This window comes from Helicoverpa armigera, mitochondrion, assembly GCF_030705265.1.
Source record: "Helicoverpa armigera mitochondrion, complete genome".
NCBI classification, from domain to species: domain Eukaryota; kingdom Metazoa; phylum Arthropoda; class Insecta; order Lepidoptera; family Noctuidae; genus Helicoverpa; species Helicoverpa armigera.
The window spans coordinates 1-15,347 of NC_014668.1; the positions used below are offsets into that span (position 1 = coordinate 1).

The 15,347-nt window shown below is 19.0% G+C and overlaps 13 protein-coding genes and 24 non-coding genes across 37 annotated transcripts, besides 1 other annotated feature; 23 read left to right on the plus strand and 14 right to left on the minus strand. All coding sequences in view use genetic code 5, as the record gives it.

Annotated features, from left to right (window-relative positions):
• Positions 1–69, plus strand: KEH16_t01. The gene has a single exon. It is a non-coding gene; the product is annotated as a tRNA-Met (tRNA).
• KEH16_t02 lies at positions 70–133 on the plus strand. The gene has a single exon. It is a non-coding gene; the product is annotated as a tRNA-Ile (tRNA).
• On the minus strand, positions 131–199 carry KEH16_t03. Its single transcript has one exon. It is a non-coding gene; the product is annotated as a tRNA-Gln (tRNA).
• Positions 200–244: 45 nt separating this feature from the next.
• ND2 (NADH dehydrogenase subunit 2) lies at positions 245–1,255 on the plus strand. Its single transcript has one exon. It carries the CDS (start codon positions 245–247, stop codon positions 1,253–1,255), a length of 1,011 nt encoding a protein of 336 aa, YP_004021051.1.
• Positions 1,256–1,257: 2 nt separating this feature from the next.
• KEH16_t04 lies at positions 1,258–1,325 on the plus strand. Its single transcript has one exon. It is a non-coding gene; the product is annotated as a tRNA-Trp (tRNA).
• Positions 1,318–1,386, minus strand: KEH16_t05. Its single transcript has one exon. It is a non-coding gene; the product is annotated as a tRNA-Cys (tRNA).
• Positions 1,387–1,397: 11 nt separating this feature from the next.
• Positions 1,398–1,461, minus strand: KEH16_t06. Its single transcript has one exon. It is a non-coding gene; the product is annotated as a tRNA-Tyr (tRNA).
• A 2-nt stretch (positions 1,462–1,463) lies between these two features.
• On the plus strand, positions 1,464–2,994 carry COX1 (cytochrome c oxidase subunit I; the record flags this gene model as incomplete). The annotated part of the gene is made up of 1 exon: positions 1,464–2,994. A coding segment is annotated over one exon (1,531 nt), but the record flags the coding sequence as incomplete, so codon positions are not given.
• On the plus strand, positions 2,995–3,061 carry KEH16_t07. Its single transcript has one exon. It is a non-coding gene; the product is annotated as a tRNA-Leu (tRNA).
• Positions 3,062–3,743, plus strand: COX2 (cytochrome c oxidase subunit II). Its single transcript has one exon. A coding segment is annotated over exon 1 (682 nt).
• Positions 3,744–3,814, plus strand: KEH16_t08. The gene has a single exon. It is a non-coding gene; the product is annotated as a tRNA-Lys (tRNA).
• A 2-nt stretch (positions 3,815–3,816) lies between these two features.
• On the plus strand, positions 3,817–3,882 carry KEH16_t09. Its single transcript has one exon. It is a non-coding gene; the product is annotated as a tRNA-Asp (tRNA).
• On the plus strand, positions 3,883–4,044 carry ATP8 (ATP synthase F0 subunit 8). The gene has a single exon. It carries the CDS (start codon positions 3,883–3,885, stop codon positions 4,042–4,044), a length of 162 nt encoding a protein of 53 aa, YP_004021054.1.
• On the plus strand, positions 4,038–4,715 carry ATP6 (ATP synthase F0 subunit 6). Its single transcript has one exon. The coding sequence runs from the start codon at positions 4,038–4,040 to the stop codon at positions 4,713–4,715; it is 678 nt and encodes a 225-aa protein (YP_004021055.1).
• On the plus strand, positions 4,715–5,500 carry COX3 (cytochrome c oxidase subunit III). Its single transcript has one exon. The coding sequence runs from the start codon at positions 4,715–4,717 to the stop codon at positions 5,498–5,500; it is 786 nt and encodes a 261-aa protein (YP_004021056.1).
• Positions 5,501–5,502: 2 nt separating this feature from the next.
• Positions 5,503–5,568, plus strand: KEH16_t10. Its single transcript has one exon. It is a non-coding gene; the product is annotated as a tRNA-Gly (tRNA).
• Positions 5,569–5,920, plus strand: ND3 (NADH dehydrogenase subunit 3). The gene has a single exon. A coding segment is annotated over exon 1 (352 nt).
• On the plus strand, positions 5,921–5,989 carry KEH16_t11. Its single transcript has one exon. It is a non-coding gene; the product is annotated as a tRNA-Ala (tRNA).
• KEH16_t12 lies at positions 5,990–6,056 on the plus strand. Its single transcript has one exon. It is a non-coding gene; the product is annotated as a tRNA-Arg (tRNA).
• Positions 6,057–6,089: 33 nt separating this feature from the next.
• Positions 6,090–6,156, plus strand: KEH16_t13. The gene has a single exon. It is a non-coding gene; the product is annotated as a tRNA-Asn (tRNA).
• A 1-nt stretch (position 6,157) lies between these two features.
• On the plus strand, positions 6,158–6,225 carry KEH16_t14. The gene has a single exon. It is a non-coding gene; the product is annotated as a tRNA-Ser (tRNA).
• On the plus strand, positions 6,226–6,291 carry KEH16_t15. Its single transcript has one exon. It is a non-coding gene; the product is annotated as a tRNA-Glu (tRNA).
• Positions 6,290–6,356, minus strand: KEH16_t16. Its single transcript has one exon. It is a non-coding gene; the product is annotated as a tRNA-Phe (tRNA).
• Positions 6,357–8,102, minus strand: ND5 (NADH dehydrogenase subunit 5). The gene has a single exon. It carries the CDS (start codon positions 8,100–8,102, stop codon positions 6,357–6,359), a length of 1,746 nt encoding a protein of 581 aa, YP_004021058.1.
• KEH16_t17 lies at positions 8,103–8,169 on the minus strand. Its single transcript has one exon. It is a non-coding gene; the product is annotated as a tRNA-His (tRNA).
• Positions 8,170–9,508, minus strand: ND4 (NADH dehydrogenase subunit 4). Its single transcript has one exon. A coding segment is annotated over exon 1 (1,339 nt).
• Positions 9,509–9,551: 43 nt separating this feature from the next.
• ND4L (NADH dehydrogenase subunit 4L) lies at positions 9,552–9,842 on the minus strand. The gene has a single exon. It carries the CDS (start codon positions 9,840–9,842, stop codon positions 9,552–9,554), a length of 291 nt encoding a protein of 96 aa, YP_004021060.1.
• Positions 9,843–9,845: 3 nt separating this feature from the next.
• On the plus strand, positions 9,846–9,910 carry KEH16_t18. Its single transcript has one exon. It is a non-coding gene; the product is annotated as a tRNA-Thr (tRNA).
• On the minus strand, positions 9,911–9,975 carry KEH16_t19. The gene has a single exon. It is a non-coding gene; the product is annotated as a tRNA-Pro (tRNA).
• Positions 9,976–9,982: 7 nt separating this feature from the next.
• Positions 9,983–10,516, plus strand: ND6 (NADH dehydrogenase subunit 6). Its single transcript has one exon. The coding sequence runs from the start codon at positions 9,983–9,985 to the stop codon at positions 10,514–10,516; it is 534 nt and encodes a 177-aa protein (YP_004021061.1).
• Positions 10,517–11,668, plus strand: CYTB (cytochrome b). The gene has a single exon. It carries the CDS (start codon positions 10,517–10,519, stop codon positions 11,666–11,668), a length of 1,152 nt encoding a protein of 383 aa, YP_004021062.1.
• Positions 11,669–11,673: 5 nt separating this feature from the next.
• On the plus strand, positions 11,674–11,738 carry KEH16_t20. The gene has a single exon. It is a non-coding gene; the product is annotated as a tRNA-Ser (tRNA).
• An 18-nt stretch (positions 11,739–11,756) lies between these two features.
• ND1 (NADH dehydrogenase subunit 1) lies at positions 11,757–12,695 on the minus strand. The gene has a single exon. It carries the CDS (start codon positions 12,693–12,695, stop codon positions 11,757–11,759), a length of 939 nt encoding a protein of 312 aa, YP_004021063.1.
• A 1-nt stretch (position 12,696) lies between these two features.
• Positions 12,697–12,764, minus strand: KEH16_t21. Its single transcript has one exon. It is a non-coding gene; the product is annotated as a tRNA-Leu (tRNA).
• KEH16_r02 lies at positions 12,765–14,159 on the minus strand. The gene has a single exon. It is a non-coding gene; the product is annotated as a l-rRNA (ribosomal RNA).
• On the minus strand, positions 14,160–14,225 carry KEH16_t22. The gene has a single exon. It is a non-coding gene; the product is annotated as a tRNA-Val (tRNA).
• On the minus strand, positions 14,226–15,019 carry KEH16_r01. The gene has a single exon. It is a non-coding gene; the product is annotated as a s-rRNA (ribosomal RNA).
• Positions 15,020–15,347: a D loop (control region).

A 15,347-nucleotide genomic window follows, 5' to 3' on the forward strand; every position in this document is an offset into this window, starting at 1 on the left:
TTAAAAATAAGCTAAATTTAAGCTTTTGGGTTCATACCCCAACTATAAAGGAAATCCCTTTTTTTTAAAAATAAAGTGCCTGATTAAAGGGTTATTCTGATAGGATAAATTAAGTAAATATTTACCTTTATTATATTTTATAGAATTAAACTATATCTAATAGTATCAAAAACTATTGTGCATCTTACACTAAAATATAATTTTTGAACTTAAATTTCTTAATAGAAATAATTTCTTATTTTAGATTTTTTTATTTAATTCTAATAAAATATTTTTTTTATTTATTTTATTTTTTAGTACATTTATCTCTATTTCATCTAATACATGATTTGGTTGTTGAATTGGATTAGAAATTAATCTTCTAAGATTTATCCCCCTCATTTCTAACTCAAATAATTTATTAGCATCAGAAGCTTCATTAAAATATTTTCTAACTCAAACTATTGCTTCTATTAATTTTTTATTTACAATTTTAATAATATTAATTTTAATAAAAAATTTTGAAATAAATAATTTTATTCTAATTATAATAAATTCTTCTATATTAATAAAAATAGGAAGAACTCCCTTTCATTTTTGATTCCCCAATATTATTGAAGGATTATCATGATTTAATAGATTTATTTTAATAACTTGACAAAAAATTACCCCTATAATTATTCTTTCTTATTGTTTCAATAAAAATTTTATTATTATTATTATTATTTTCAATATTATTATTGGAGCAATTGGAGGATTAAATCAAACTTCTTTACGTAAATTAATAGCTTTCTCTTCAATTAATAATTTAGGATGAATAGTAAGTGCAATTATAATTAGTCAAACTTTATGAATATTTTATTTTTTTTTATATTCTTTTATAATTACAATTATATGTTTTTTATTTCATATATTAAATATATATTTTATTAACCAATTATTTATTAACAATATAAATTTTTTAATTAAAATTAATTTACTAATTAATTTTCTTTCTCTTGGTGGATTACCACCATTTATTGGATTTTTTCCTAAATGAATTATTATTAATTTTTTAATTAATAATAATATATATTTATTAACTTTATTATTTATAATAATAAGATTAATTATATTATTTTATTATATTCGAATTACTTATTCTGCTTTTATATTTAACTATTTAAAAATAAAATGATTTAAAATTTTTATTAAAAATAATTATTTTATAATAATTAATTTTTTATCTTTTATTTCTGTAATAGGAATAATTTTAAGAACATTTTTTTTTTATTAAAGAAGGTTTTAAGTTAAATTAAACTAATAATCTTCAAAATTATTTATAAAGAAATATTCTTTAAGCCTTAATAAATAATATTTATTCCTTAAAATTTGCAATTTTATATCATTATAAATGAATATAAGACTAAATTTATTTTTAATAAAAGAGAAAAATCTCGTTAATAAATTTACAATTTATCGCTTAAACTCAGCCATTTTATTAGCGAAAATGACTTTATTCAACAAATCATAAAGATATTGGAACATTATATTTTATTTTTGGAATTTGAGCAGGAATAGTAGGAACTTCTTTAAGTTTATTAATTCGAGCAGAATTAGGTAATCCTGGATCTTTAATTGGAGATGATCAAATTTATAATACTATTGTTACAGCTCATGCTTTTATTATAATTTTTTTTATAGTTATACCAATTATAATTGGTGGATTTGGTAATTGACTTGTACCTTTAATATTAGGAGCCCCTGATATAGCTTTCCCCCGAATAAATAATATAAGTTTTTGATTACTTCCCCCTTCTTTAACTTTACTTATTTCAAGAAGAATTGTAGAAAATGGAGCAGGAACAGGATGAACAGTTTACCCCCCACTTTCATCTAATATTGCACATGGAGGAAGATCAGTAGACCTAGCTATTTTTTCTTTACATTTAGCTGGAATCTCATCTATTTTAGGAGCAATTAATTTTATTACTACTATTATTAATATAAAATTAAATAGCTTATCTTTTGATCAAATACCATTATTTATTTGAGCTGTAGGAATTACTGCATTTTTATTATTATTATCATTACCAGTTTTAGCAGGTGCTATTACTATACTTTTAACAGATCGAAACCTTAATACATCTTTTTTTGATCCTGCTGGAGGAGGTGATCCTATTTTATATCAACATTTATTTTGATTTTTTGGCCATCCAGAAGTATATATTTTAATTTTACCAGGATTTGGTATAATTTCTCACATTATTTCCCAAGAAAGAGGAAAAAAAGAAACATTTGGTTGTTTAGGGATAATTTATGCTATATTAGCTATTGGATTATTAGGATTTATTGTATGAGCTCACCATATATTTACAGTTGGTATAGATATTGATACTCGAGCTTATTTCACATCAGCTACTATAATTATTGCAGTACCAACAGGAATTAAAATTTTTAGTTGATTAGCTACTTTTCATGGAACTCAAATTAATTACTCCCCATCTATTTTATGAAGTTTAGGATTTGTATTTTTATTTACTGTTGGAGGATTAACAGGAGTAATTTTATCTAATTCTTCTATTGATATTACATTACATGATACATATTATGTAGTGGCTCATTTTCATTATGTATTATCTATAGGAGCAGTATTTGCTATTTTAGGAGGATTTATTCATTGATACCCTTTATTCACTGGATTATCTTTAAATCCTTATTTATTAAAAATTCAATTTATCACAATATTTATTGGAGTAAATTTAACTTTTTTCCCTCAACATTTCTTAGGATTAGCAGGTATACCTCGACGATATTCTGATTATCCAGATTCTTATATTTCTTGAAATATTATCTCATCTTTAGGATCTTATATTTCTTTAGTGGCTATTATAATAATATTAATTATTATTTGAGAATCTTTAATTAATCAACGAATTGCTTTATTTACATTAAATTTACCCTCATCAATTGAATGATACCAAAACTTACCTCCAGCAGAACATTCATATAATGAACTACCTATTTTAAGTAATTTCTAATATGGCAGATTATATGTAATGGATTTAAACCCCATTTATAAAGGATTATCCTTTTTTTAGAAATGGCAACATGATCAAATTTTAATTTACAAAATGGAGCATCCCCCTTAATAGAACAAATTATTTTCTTTCACGATCATACTTTAATTATCCTTATTATAATTACAATTTTAGTTGGTTATTTAATAACAAATTTATTTTTTAATAAATATATTAATCGATTTTTATTAGAAGGACAAATAATTGAATTAATTTGAACTATTTTACCAGCAATTACTTTAATTTTTATTGCTTTACCATCATTACGATTATTATATTTATTAGATGAATTAAATAACCCATTAATTACCTTAAAATCAATCGGTCATCAATGATATTGAAGCTATGAATATTCAGATTTTCATAATATTGAATTTGATTCATATATAATTCCCTCTAATGAAATAAATTCTAATAGATTTCGATTATTAGATGTTGATAATCGAATTGTTTTACCTATAAATAATCAAATTCGAATTATAGTTACAGCAACAGACGTAATCCACTCCTGAACTATCCCATCATTAGGTGTAAAAGTAGATGCAAACCCTGGACGTCTTAATCAAACTAATTTTTTTATTAATCGACCTGGAATTTTTTATGGTCAATGTTCAGAAATTTGCGGAGCAAATCATAGATTTATACCTATTGTAATTGAAAGAATTTCAATTAAAAATTTTATTAATTGAATCAATAATTATTCTTCATTAGATGACTGAAAGCAAGTACTGGTCTCTTAAACCATTTTATAGTAAATTAGCAATTACTTCTAATGATTAAAGAATTAGTTAAATATATAACATAAATATGTCAAATTTAAATTATTACTAAGTAATATTCTTTTATCCCACAAATAATACCAATTAATTGATTAATTTCATTTATTTTTTTTATTATAATTTATTTAATTTTTAATATTATAAATTACTATATTTTTAATAATAAAAATATTAATAAAAATAATAATTTTAAAAATAAAATCAAAAATTTCAATTGAAAATGATAAGTAATTTATTTTCAATTTTTGACCCCTCTACTAATTTATTTAATATCCCATTTAATTGAATTAGAACAATTCTAGGAATTATATTTATCCCATACTCATTTTGATTAATTCCTAATCGACATTTTTTTTTATGAAATTTTATTTTATTAAAATTACATAATGAATTTAAAACTTTATTAAAAAATAATTATTTTCAAGGATCAACTTTTATTTTTATTTCCATATTTACTTTTATCTTATTTAATAATTTTTTAGGACTATTCCCCTATATTTTTACAAGAACTAGTCATTTAACATTATCTTTATCAATTTCTTTACCTTTATGATTAAGATTTATAATTTATGGTTGATTAAATAATTCTCAACATATATTTATTCATATAATCCCTCAAGGAACACCTTCTATTTTAATACCATTTATAGTATTAATTGAAACAATTAGAAACATTATTCGACCTGGAACTTTAGCTGTACGATTAACAGCTAATATAATTGCTGGACATTTATTAATAACCCTTCTAAGAAATAATGGATGTAATATAAGATCATATTTTATTGTAATTCTTGTTATAATTCAAATTTTATTATTAATTTTAGAATCAGCCGTTGCGGTTATTCAATCTTATGTAATTGCAATTTTAAGTACATTATATTCTAGTGAAGTAAATTAATGAAAAATTCTAACCATCCCTTTCACTTAGTAGATTATAGACCTTGACCTTTAACTGGAGCTATTGGAGTTATAGTTTTAGTTACTGGAATAGTAAAATGATTTCATAATTTTAACATAAATTTATTAATTTTAGGATATTTAATTGTTATTTTAACAATATATCAATGATGACGAGATGTATGCCGAGAGGGGACACTTCAAGGTAAACATACTATATTAGTAACAAAAGGTCTTCGATGAGGTATAATTTTATTTATTGTATCTGAAATTTTTTTTTTTGTATCTTTTTTTTGAGCTTTCTTTCATAGAAGACTTGCCCCTAATATTGAAATTGGAACAATTTGACCCCCTACTAGAATTACCCCATTTAATCCATTTCAAATTCCATTATTAAATACCATTATTCTAATTAGATCAGGAGTATCAGTCACATGAGCTCATCATGCTATTATAGAAAATAATAACTCTCAAATAACCCAAGGTTTATTTATTACAATTATTTTAGGAATTTATTTTACTATTTTACAAGCCTATGAATATTTTGAAGCTCCATTCACTATTGCTGATAGAATTTATGGATCAACATTCTTTATAGCAACAGGATTTCATGGACTTCATGTTATTATTGGAACATTATTTCTATTAATTTGTTTAATCCGACATATTAATAATCATTTTTCAAATAATCATCATTTTGGATTTGAAGCAGCAGCATGATACTGACATTTTGTAGACGTAGTTTGATTATTCCTTTACATTTCTATTTATTGATGAGGAAATTAATTATTTATATAATATATTTAGTATATTTGACTTCCAATCAAAAAGTTTAAAAATTTTTAATATAAATAATTATTTTAATATTAAATATTTTTACAATTATCATAATAATTTCCAATATTATAATATTTTTATCTATTATTATTTCTAAAAAAACTTATATAGATCGAGAAAAATGTTCACCATTTGAATGTGGATTTGACCCCAAATCATCTGCTCGAATTCCATTTTCTTTACATTTCTTCCTAATTACAGTAATCTTTCTAATTTTCGATGTAGAAATTGCTCTTATTTTCCCTATTATTAAATTATTTAAATTAGTAAACTTTTTTTTATGAACAAAAATTAGTTTTTTTTTTATTTTAATTTTATTAATTGGATTATACCATGAATGAAATCAAAATATATTAAATTGAACAAATTAGGATTATAGTTTAATTTAAAACCTTTGATTTGCAATCAAAAAATATTATACAAAAATAATTTATCTTAAAATAAGAAGCAATATTGCATTTAATTTCGACTTAAAAGAAAGAGTTAATTAATAACTCCTTATTTAAAAAAATTATTTATTTAATAAATATTATATTTATTAATTGAAACCAAAATAGAGGTATATCACTGTTAATGATATTATTGAATAAATAATTCCAATTAAATAGAAATATAAAGTTTAAAATTAAGCTGCTAACTTAATTTTTAGTGGTTAAATTCCATTAATATTTCTTATTTATATAGTTTATTTAAAACCTTACATTTTCATTGTAAAAATAAAAATATTTTTTTTATAAATATTTAAAGATAAATATATCTCCTTAATATCTTCAATATTATGCTCTATTTTATAAGCTATTTAAATTTAAATATTAAATAATATTATAAATAAAATAATTACTATTCAAATAACAAATCTAAATAAATAAATTTTAAAATTATTTATTTGATAAATATTATATAATACAGAATTCTTTTTTATAATAGATATTATACCAAACCCTCTATAAATTTCTCTTCAACCTAAATCAATATTTTTTACTAAATTTTGTCTAAACTTAAGAAAATAATAATTTAAACCATAAGTAGATAAATTAGGTATAAATCATATTATCCCTAAAAAATTTCTTAAATTATAAGTTATAATAAATTTATTTACTGAATAAATATTTATATTTCTAACTAAATAACCAAATATACCTCCAATTAATCTAACATAAATTACTATTATTTTTATATTAAAAGGTAAATAAATTATATAAGGATAAGGAAAAATTATTCAATTTAAAAAACTTCCTCTAATAACTCTTATAAATAATAAAATAAATATTCTTTTTAATATAACATAATCCTCATCATATAAATTATAAATTCTTATTAAATTATAATCATTAATTATTAAATACATAACTAAACGGAATCTATAAAATATTGTTAATCCTGTTGATAAATAAAATAAAAAAAAAATTCTTAAATTAAATGTTCTAAAATTAACTATTTCTAAAACTAAATCCTTAGAATAAAATCCAGCTAAAAAAGGAATTCCACATAAAGCTATATTTGAAATATTTATACATAATGTAGTTAAAGGAATATATATAGAAATTCCCCCTATAAATCGAATATCTTGTATATCATTTATTAAATGAATAATTACACCTGCACATATAAATAATAAAGCTTTAAATATTGCATGAGTTAATAAATGAAAAAAAGCCAAATCAGGTATTCCTATTCTTAAAATTCTTATTATTAAACCTAATTGTCTTAAAGTAGACAAAGCAATAATTTTTTTCAAATCAAATTCATAATTAGCAGAAATACCAGCTATAAATATAGTTAACCCAGATAATAATAATAATATCTTTAAAAAAAAAGTATCTAATAATAATATATTAAATCGAATTAATAAATAAACTCCAGCAGTGACTAAAGTTGATGAATGAACTAAAGCTGAAACAGGAGTTGGAGCTGCTATTGCTGCAGGTAATCAAGATCTAAAAGGAATTTGAGCTCTTTTAGTTATAGCAGCCATAATAATTATTCTTCTTACAAATTTTATTTGTCAATCATTATTTATGAATTCTAAATAAAAAATATAATTTCAACTACCATAATTTAATATTCAAGAAATTACCATTAAAATAAGAACATCACCAATACGATTAGATAAAGCGGTTAATATTCCAGCATTATAAGATTTTAAATTTTGATAATAAATAACTAAACAATAAGATACTAAACCTAAACCATCCCAACCTAATAAAATTCTAATAATATTAGGACTAATAATTAATAATATTATAGAAAATACAAATAATAAAACTAAAATAATAAATCGCATTAAATTTAATTCTGAACTTATATATCTTTTTCTATAATAAATAACAACAGAAGAAATCAAAAATACAAATATTATAAATAATAAAGATATTCAATCTAATAAAATAGATATAACAATTCTAATTGAATTAAAAGAAATAATTTCTCATTCTAATAAAATAACTAATTTATTTATAATAAAATAAATTATAAAAATAAAATTTAATATTCTTATTATAAATAAAAAAATAAAAGAAATAAAACAAATTGAATATTTTATATTATTAATAATTTAAAATGAATTTTATTCATATTTTTGACACCACAAATCAATATTTTTATTAAATTATTTAAATAAAATCAAATTATTCTATAATCAATTTTTATAATTAAAATATTTAAAGGTAATCAATGTAAAATTAATATTAAATATTCACGAGAAACTCCCGTATAATATCTATAAACTCCTGAATAATATTTACCATGCTGAACAAAAGAATATAAATATAATCTATAACCAGCTCTAAAAAAAGAAATTATTATTAACATAAATATTGAAACCCAAGATCATCTTATTAATCTATTAATTAAACTAATTTCCCCTATTAAATTTAAACTGGGAGGAGCAGCTATATTAGAAGATATTAGTAAAAATCATCATAATCTTATTGAAGGTATAAAATTCATTATACCCTTATTAATGTATAAACTTCGTCTATGTAATCGTTCATAACTAATATTAGCTAAACAAAATATTCCAGAAGAACATAATCCATGCCCAATTATTAAAATATAAGATCCAATAAATCCTCAATAATTTATTACTATAATACCTCTAATCACAATTCTTATATGAGCTACAGAAGAATAAGCAATTAAAGATTTAATATCAATTTGAGAAAAACATTTCAAACTAATATAAAATCCTCCAATTAATCTAATTACAATTCAAATATAATTTAATTTTAAATTAATTTCTTGAAGAAAAATTATTAAACGTAATAAACCATATCCTCCTAATTTTAATATAATCCCTGCTAAAATTATAGAACCAGATACTGGAGCTTCTACATGAGCTTTTGGTAATCATAAATGAACAAAATATATAGGTATTTTAACTAAAAAAGCTATAATCATACTAAAATATAATATATAAATATTTAAATTTATAAATTTTAAAAAATAAATTATTATACTTTGTATTTCATTATATAAATAAAAAATTCCTATTAATAAAGGTAAAGATACAAATAAAGTATAAAATAATAAATATATTCCTGCTTGAATACGTTCAGGTTGATACCCTCAACCAATAATTAATATTAAAGTAGGAATTAATCTACCTTCAAAGAATAAATAAAATAAAAATATATTTATAGTACTAAAAGTTAAATATAATATAATTAATAAAAAAATAATATTAAACAAAAAAAAATTTAAAAAAAAATTTATTTTATATAAATTTTCTCTTGCTATAATTATCAAAACTGAAATTCAAATTCTTAATATAATTAAACCATAAGATATAATATCACAAGATAATATATATCTAAAATTACAAAATAAATTTAATCTTATACCTAAATTTATAAATAAAAATATTAATAAAAATAATATTATTTGAACCATTCAAAATATATTTTTTATAAAACATATAGGAATTATAAAAATTAATATAAATAAAAATTTTATCATTTAATTAATAAAATAATAAATTAATAAATTTTTAATATTATTTCTATAATAAATTAAATCTTCGAAAATAATCATTACCATGAGTACGAATTATAGAAACTAAAATTGATAAACCTAAAGCCCCCTCACAAACTGAAAAAACTAAAAATACTATTAATATATATATATCATAATCAATTATTATTAAATAAACTAATATAAAAAAAAAAATTCTTAATACAATAAATTCTAAACTTAACAAAACAATTAATAAAGGCTTATTTTTAGAAATAAAAATAAAATTACCAATAATAAATATTAAAATAAAAATAAATCATATATTTAAAATTATCATTATGTTTTTATAGTTTAATAAAAATATTGGTCTTGTAAATCAAAGTTAAGTTATATACTTTAAAAACTTCAAAGAAAAAGAATATCTTTATCAATAATCTCCAAAATTATTATTTTATTTAAACTATTCCTTGATTTGATATTACAAAAATAATTTTTTCTATTTTATTGATTATAATCTCAATTTATATATATATATTAAATAACCCTCTTTCTATAGGATTAATAATTTTATTTCAAACATTATTATCTTGTTTAATAACGGGAATATTAATTAAAACTTATTGATTTTCTTATATTTTATTTTTAACTTTCTTAGGAGGTTTATTAGTTTTATTTATTTATGTTTCAAGAATTGCCTCAAATGAAATATTTAAACCGACATTTAATTTAAAAAAAATTGGATTATTTTTAATTATATTTTTAATTACAATTCAATTTATTTATTATAATAATATATATTGAATAAATTTATCAACTAATTTTGATATAGATAATTTCAAAGAATTAATTTTTTTTTTTAATAATGAAAATAAAATTAACTTAAGAAAATTATATAATAATCAAACATTTCTAATTATAACAATATTAGTAATTTACCTATTCATTACTTTAATTGCAGTAGTAAAAATTACTAATATTTATTATGGCCCATTACGATCCTCTTTAAATTAAATGATAAATAAAAACTTTTATATAATCCGAAAAACACATCCCATTTTAAAAATTATTAATAATTCTTTAATTGATATACCAAGACCTTCTAATATTTCTTCTTGATGAAATTTTGGATCTTTATTAGGTTTATGTTTAATTATTCAAATTTTAACAGGCTTATTTTTAACTATATATTACACTGCTAATATTGAATTAGCATTTTATAGAGTAAATTATATTTGTCGAAATGTAAATTACGGTTGATTAATTCGTACCCTTCATGCTAACGGAGCTTCATTCTTTTTTATCTGTGTATATTTACATATTGGACGAGGAATTTATTATGAATCTTTTAATTTAAAATATACTTGAATAGTAGGAGTAATTATTTTATTTCTATTAATAGCAACAGCATTTATAGGTTATGTTTTACCTTGAGGTCAAATATCTTTTTGAGGAGCTACTGTTATTACAAATTTATTATCAGCTATCCCATCATTAGGTGTAAAAATTGTAACTTGAATTTGAGGGGGATTCGCAGTAGATAACGCAACATTAACTCGATTTTATACTTTTCATTTTCTTTTACCATTTATTATTTTAATAATAACTATAATTCATTTATTATTTCTTCACCAAACAGGATCAAATAACCCCTTAGGTTTAAATAGAAATTTAGATAAAATCCCTTTCCATCCATTTTTTGTATTTAAAGACTTAATTGGATTTATTATTTTATTATTTTTATTAACTATTTTAACTTTAACTAACCCATATTTATTAGGAGATCCAGATAATTTTATCCCAGCAAATCCATTAGTAACTCCTGTTCACATTCAACCAGAATGATATTTTTTATTTGCTTATGCAATTTTACGATCAATTCCTAATAAATTAGGAGGAGTAATTGCATTAGTTATATCAATTCTTATTTTAATTATTTTACCTTTTACATTTAATAAAAAAATTCAAGGTATTCAATTTTACCCTATTAATCAATTATTATTTTGATCAATAATTACTATTATTATTTTATTAACTTGAATTGGAGCCCGACCAGTAGAAGACCCATATATTATTGTTGGACAATTATTAACTATCATATATTTTTCTTATTTTATTATTAACCCTTTAATTGGAAAATACTGAGATAATTTAATTTTTAATTAAATATTAATTAATGAGCTTGTTAAAGCATTTGTTTTGAAAACTTAAGAAAGAATTATAATTCTATTAATTTATACTAAAAATAATTAATTTAAATTAAAAAAACCTTAAACCCTAAAAAAAATAATAAAAAATTTAATGAAACAGGTAAATATCTCTTTCAAGATAAATATATTAATTTATCATAACGATAACGAGGTAAAGTACCCCGAACTCAAACAAATAAAAAAGAAATTAAACTTAATTTTAAATAAAAAAAAATTCTTAAGTTAAAACCCCCTAAATAAATTAAAGTAAATAATAAACTTATAAATAAAATTCTAGAATATTCAGCTAAAAAAATTAAAACAAACCCCCCACTTCTATATTCTACATTAAATCCAGAAACTAACTCTCTTTCACCCTCAGCAAAATCAAATGGAGTTCGGTTAGTTTCAGCTAATCTTGATCTTATTCAACACAAACCTAAAGGAAATATTAAAAAAATAAATCAAATTATACTTTGATATAAACTAAATATTAATAAATTAAAATCTATAATTATTACAATTCTAGATATTAAAATTAAAGCTAATCTAACTTCATAAGAAATAGTTTGAGCTACAGCACGTAATCCTCCTAATAAAGCATAATTAGAATTAGAAGATCAACCAGAAACTATAACTGTATAAACCCCTAATCTGGTACAAGATAAAAAAAATAAAATTCCTAAATTAAATCTAACTAAATTAAAATAATAAGGAATTAATATTCAAATTATTAAACATAAAATAAATCTTAAAACAGGAGAAAAATAATAACAAATATAATTAGAAAAATTAGGATAAGTTTGTTCTTTAGTAAATAATTTAATACCATCAGAAAAAGGCTGTAAAATTCCTATAAACCCTACTTTATTAGGACCTTTACGAATTTGAATATAACCTAAAACCTTCCGTTCTAATAAAGTTAAATAAGCAACACCAATTAAAACTCCCACAATTAAAATTAATAATCCAATTATAATTAAATAAATATCTAAAATAAACATTTACTATCTATATAATTAAATTATATATAAATGAATTCTAAAATCATTACATTTTTCTGCCAAAATAGTTAAAAATTAGATATATATATATATATATATATATTTATTTTAATTATATTTTTAAATAAAATTTAATAAAATTCATTCATTATATAAATTTAATTTAAATATTTAATCCTTTCGTACTAAAATATTTTATATTTTAAAAGATAGAAACCAACCTGGCTCACACCGGTTTGAACTCAGATCATGTAAGATTTTAATGATCGAACAGATCAAAAATTTTAAACTTCTGCATTTAAATTTTATCTTAATCCAACATCGAGGTCGCAAACTCTTTTTTTTATATGAACTAAAAAAAAAAATTACGCTGTTATCCCTAAGGTAATTTTTTCTTATAATCAATAATATTGGATCAATTATTCACTTATTTATGTTTTATAAAAAAAAAGTTATTTTTATTTTTTTGTCCCCCCAACAAATTAAATTAAATTATTTTAATTATTAATTTTATAAATAATCTTAATAATTATAATTTATAAAACTCTATAGGGTCTTCTCGTCTTTTTAATTAATTTTAGCTTTTTAACTAAAAAATTAAATTTTATATTATAAATAAAAAACAGTATATATTTCATCCAATCTTTCATACAAGTCATCAATTAAATGACTAATGATTATGCTACCTTTGTACAGTCAAAATACTGCAGCCCTTTAATAATTAAATCAGGGGGCAGATTAAACTTTATATTATTTACAAAAAGACATGTTTTTGATAAACAAGTGAATATAAATTTTTGCCGAATTCCTTTTAATTATTTTTTAAATAAAAATATAAATTAAACATTATATTATATATGTATACTAATTTTATCATTATATTAAATCAAATTTTATTTTTAATTTTTTTTTTATAAAAATATAAAATTTATTTTAAATTTTATTTATCAATGAAATTATTTATAATAAACTAAAATTTATTAACAATATAAATCATATAATTTTCAATTTTTAAATAATAAAATTTATATAAATTTAATTTAAAGCTTATCCCCTAAAATATAAAATTATCTTATAAAATTTTTAATTAATTAAAAATTTTATAAGATAATATAAAATTAAATTTTTTTCTAAAAAAACTAGATATATTTAAAAACGATTAACATTTCATTTCCAATTAATTATTTAAAATATTTTTGCTACAATAAATTTATTAATTAATTATCTCTTTTAAATTCGAGAATTTAATATATAATAAAAATTTTTAATAAACTCTGATACACAAGATACATTAAATTAAAATTACTTTTAAATAATTTAAATTTTCAATTATTTCAAAATTCTTTCACAATACTATTACACTATAAAATAATTAATTTTTTCAATAAAAATACTTTAACCCCCCTTTAAATTATTCTTATTTAAAAATTTTTTTATTATTTATAAATTATTAATTTTTCCCCCTCAAATTAATTAATTTTTAATATCTTTTCAATGTAAATGAAATGCTTTAAATCAAGCTCTAATTTGTTCTTTCTAGAAACACTTTCCAGTACCTCTACTTTGTTACGACTTATTTCAATTTATTATAATTAAATTATAATTATATGAAAGTGACGGGCAATATGTACATATTTTAATTTTTAATCATTTTAATAAATTAAATAAAATTACATTTAAATCCACCCTCAATTAATTATTACAAATTAATATTGGTATAAATAAATTTATTGTAATCCATTATATTCTTAATTATAATCTGCATCTTGATCTGATTTAAATTAATTCAAAATTTTTAAATATTAATTTTTTTTAAAAATATTTTTTTAACAACGATATACAAAATATTAAATTAAGTAAATTTATTCGTGGATTATCAATTATTAAACAGATTCCTCTAAATGAACTAAAATACCGCCAAATTATTTAAGTTTCAATAAATAATTAATTACTATTTTAGTATTATAAATTTAAATTTTAATAATAGGGTATCTAATCCTAGTTTTTTTTTAAAATTTATTAAATCATAAATTTAAATATAAAATTTAATTAAATTAAAATTTCACCTAATAATTTAAAATTTTTATTATAAAAATATTTATTAATTAATTACTAATAAAATTTAATTTAATTTTTGTTTAACCGCAACTGCTGGCACAAAATTTGTTATTAATTTAAATATTACTAAATCTTAATTTCTTAAATATTTTAATATTAATTACTACAAAATAAATAATTATTATTTAAATAATTAATATTTAACACTAAAATTTATATGTAAAATAAATTTATAATAAATTATTAAACCATAAAGAATTTTATTTATATGTAAATTTTTTTAAATAGATTTTTTTTTTTTTTTTTTTATATTAAAATATTTAATATAAATTATTAAATTTTAAATAATTTCTCTTTCTTTCTTTTTATAATATTAATATTAAAAACTAAATTAATAATAAACAATGTATATTAATTTATATAACTAAATATTAATATAATTATATTAATTTTTTAATAATTTATTATATTAATATTAATATTAATAAATTAAATATTTAATATATATATATATATATTTATAAATAATTTATCAATTAAATTATACATAAAACCATTTGTAATAATTTTTCATATAATAATAATAATAATATT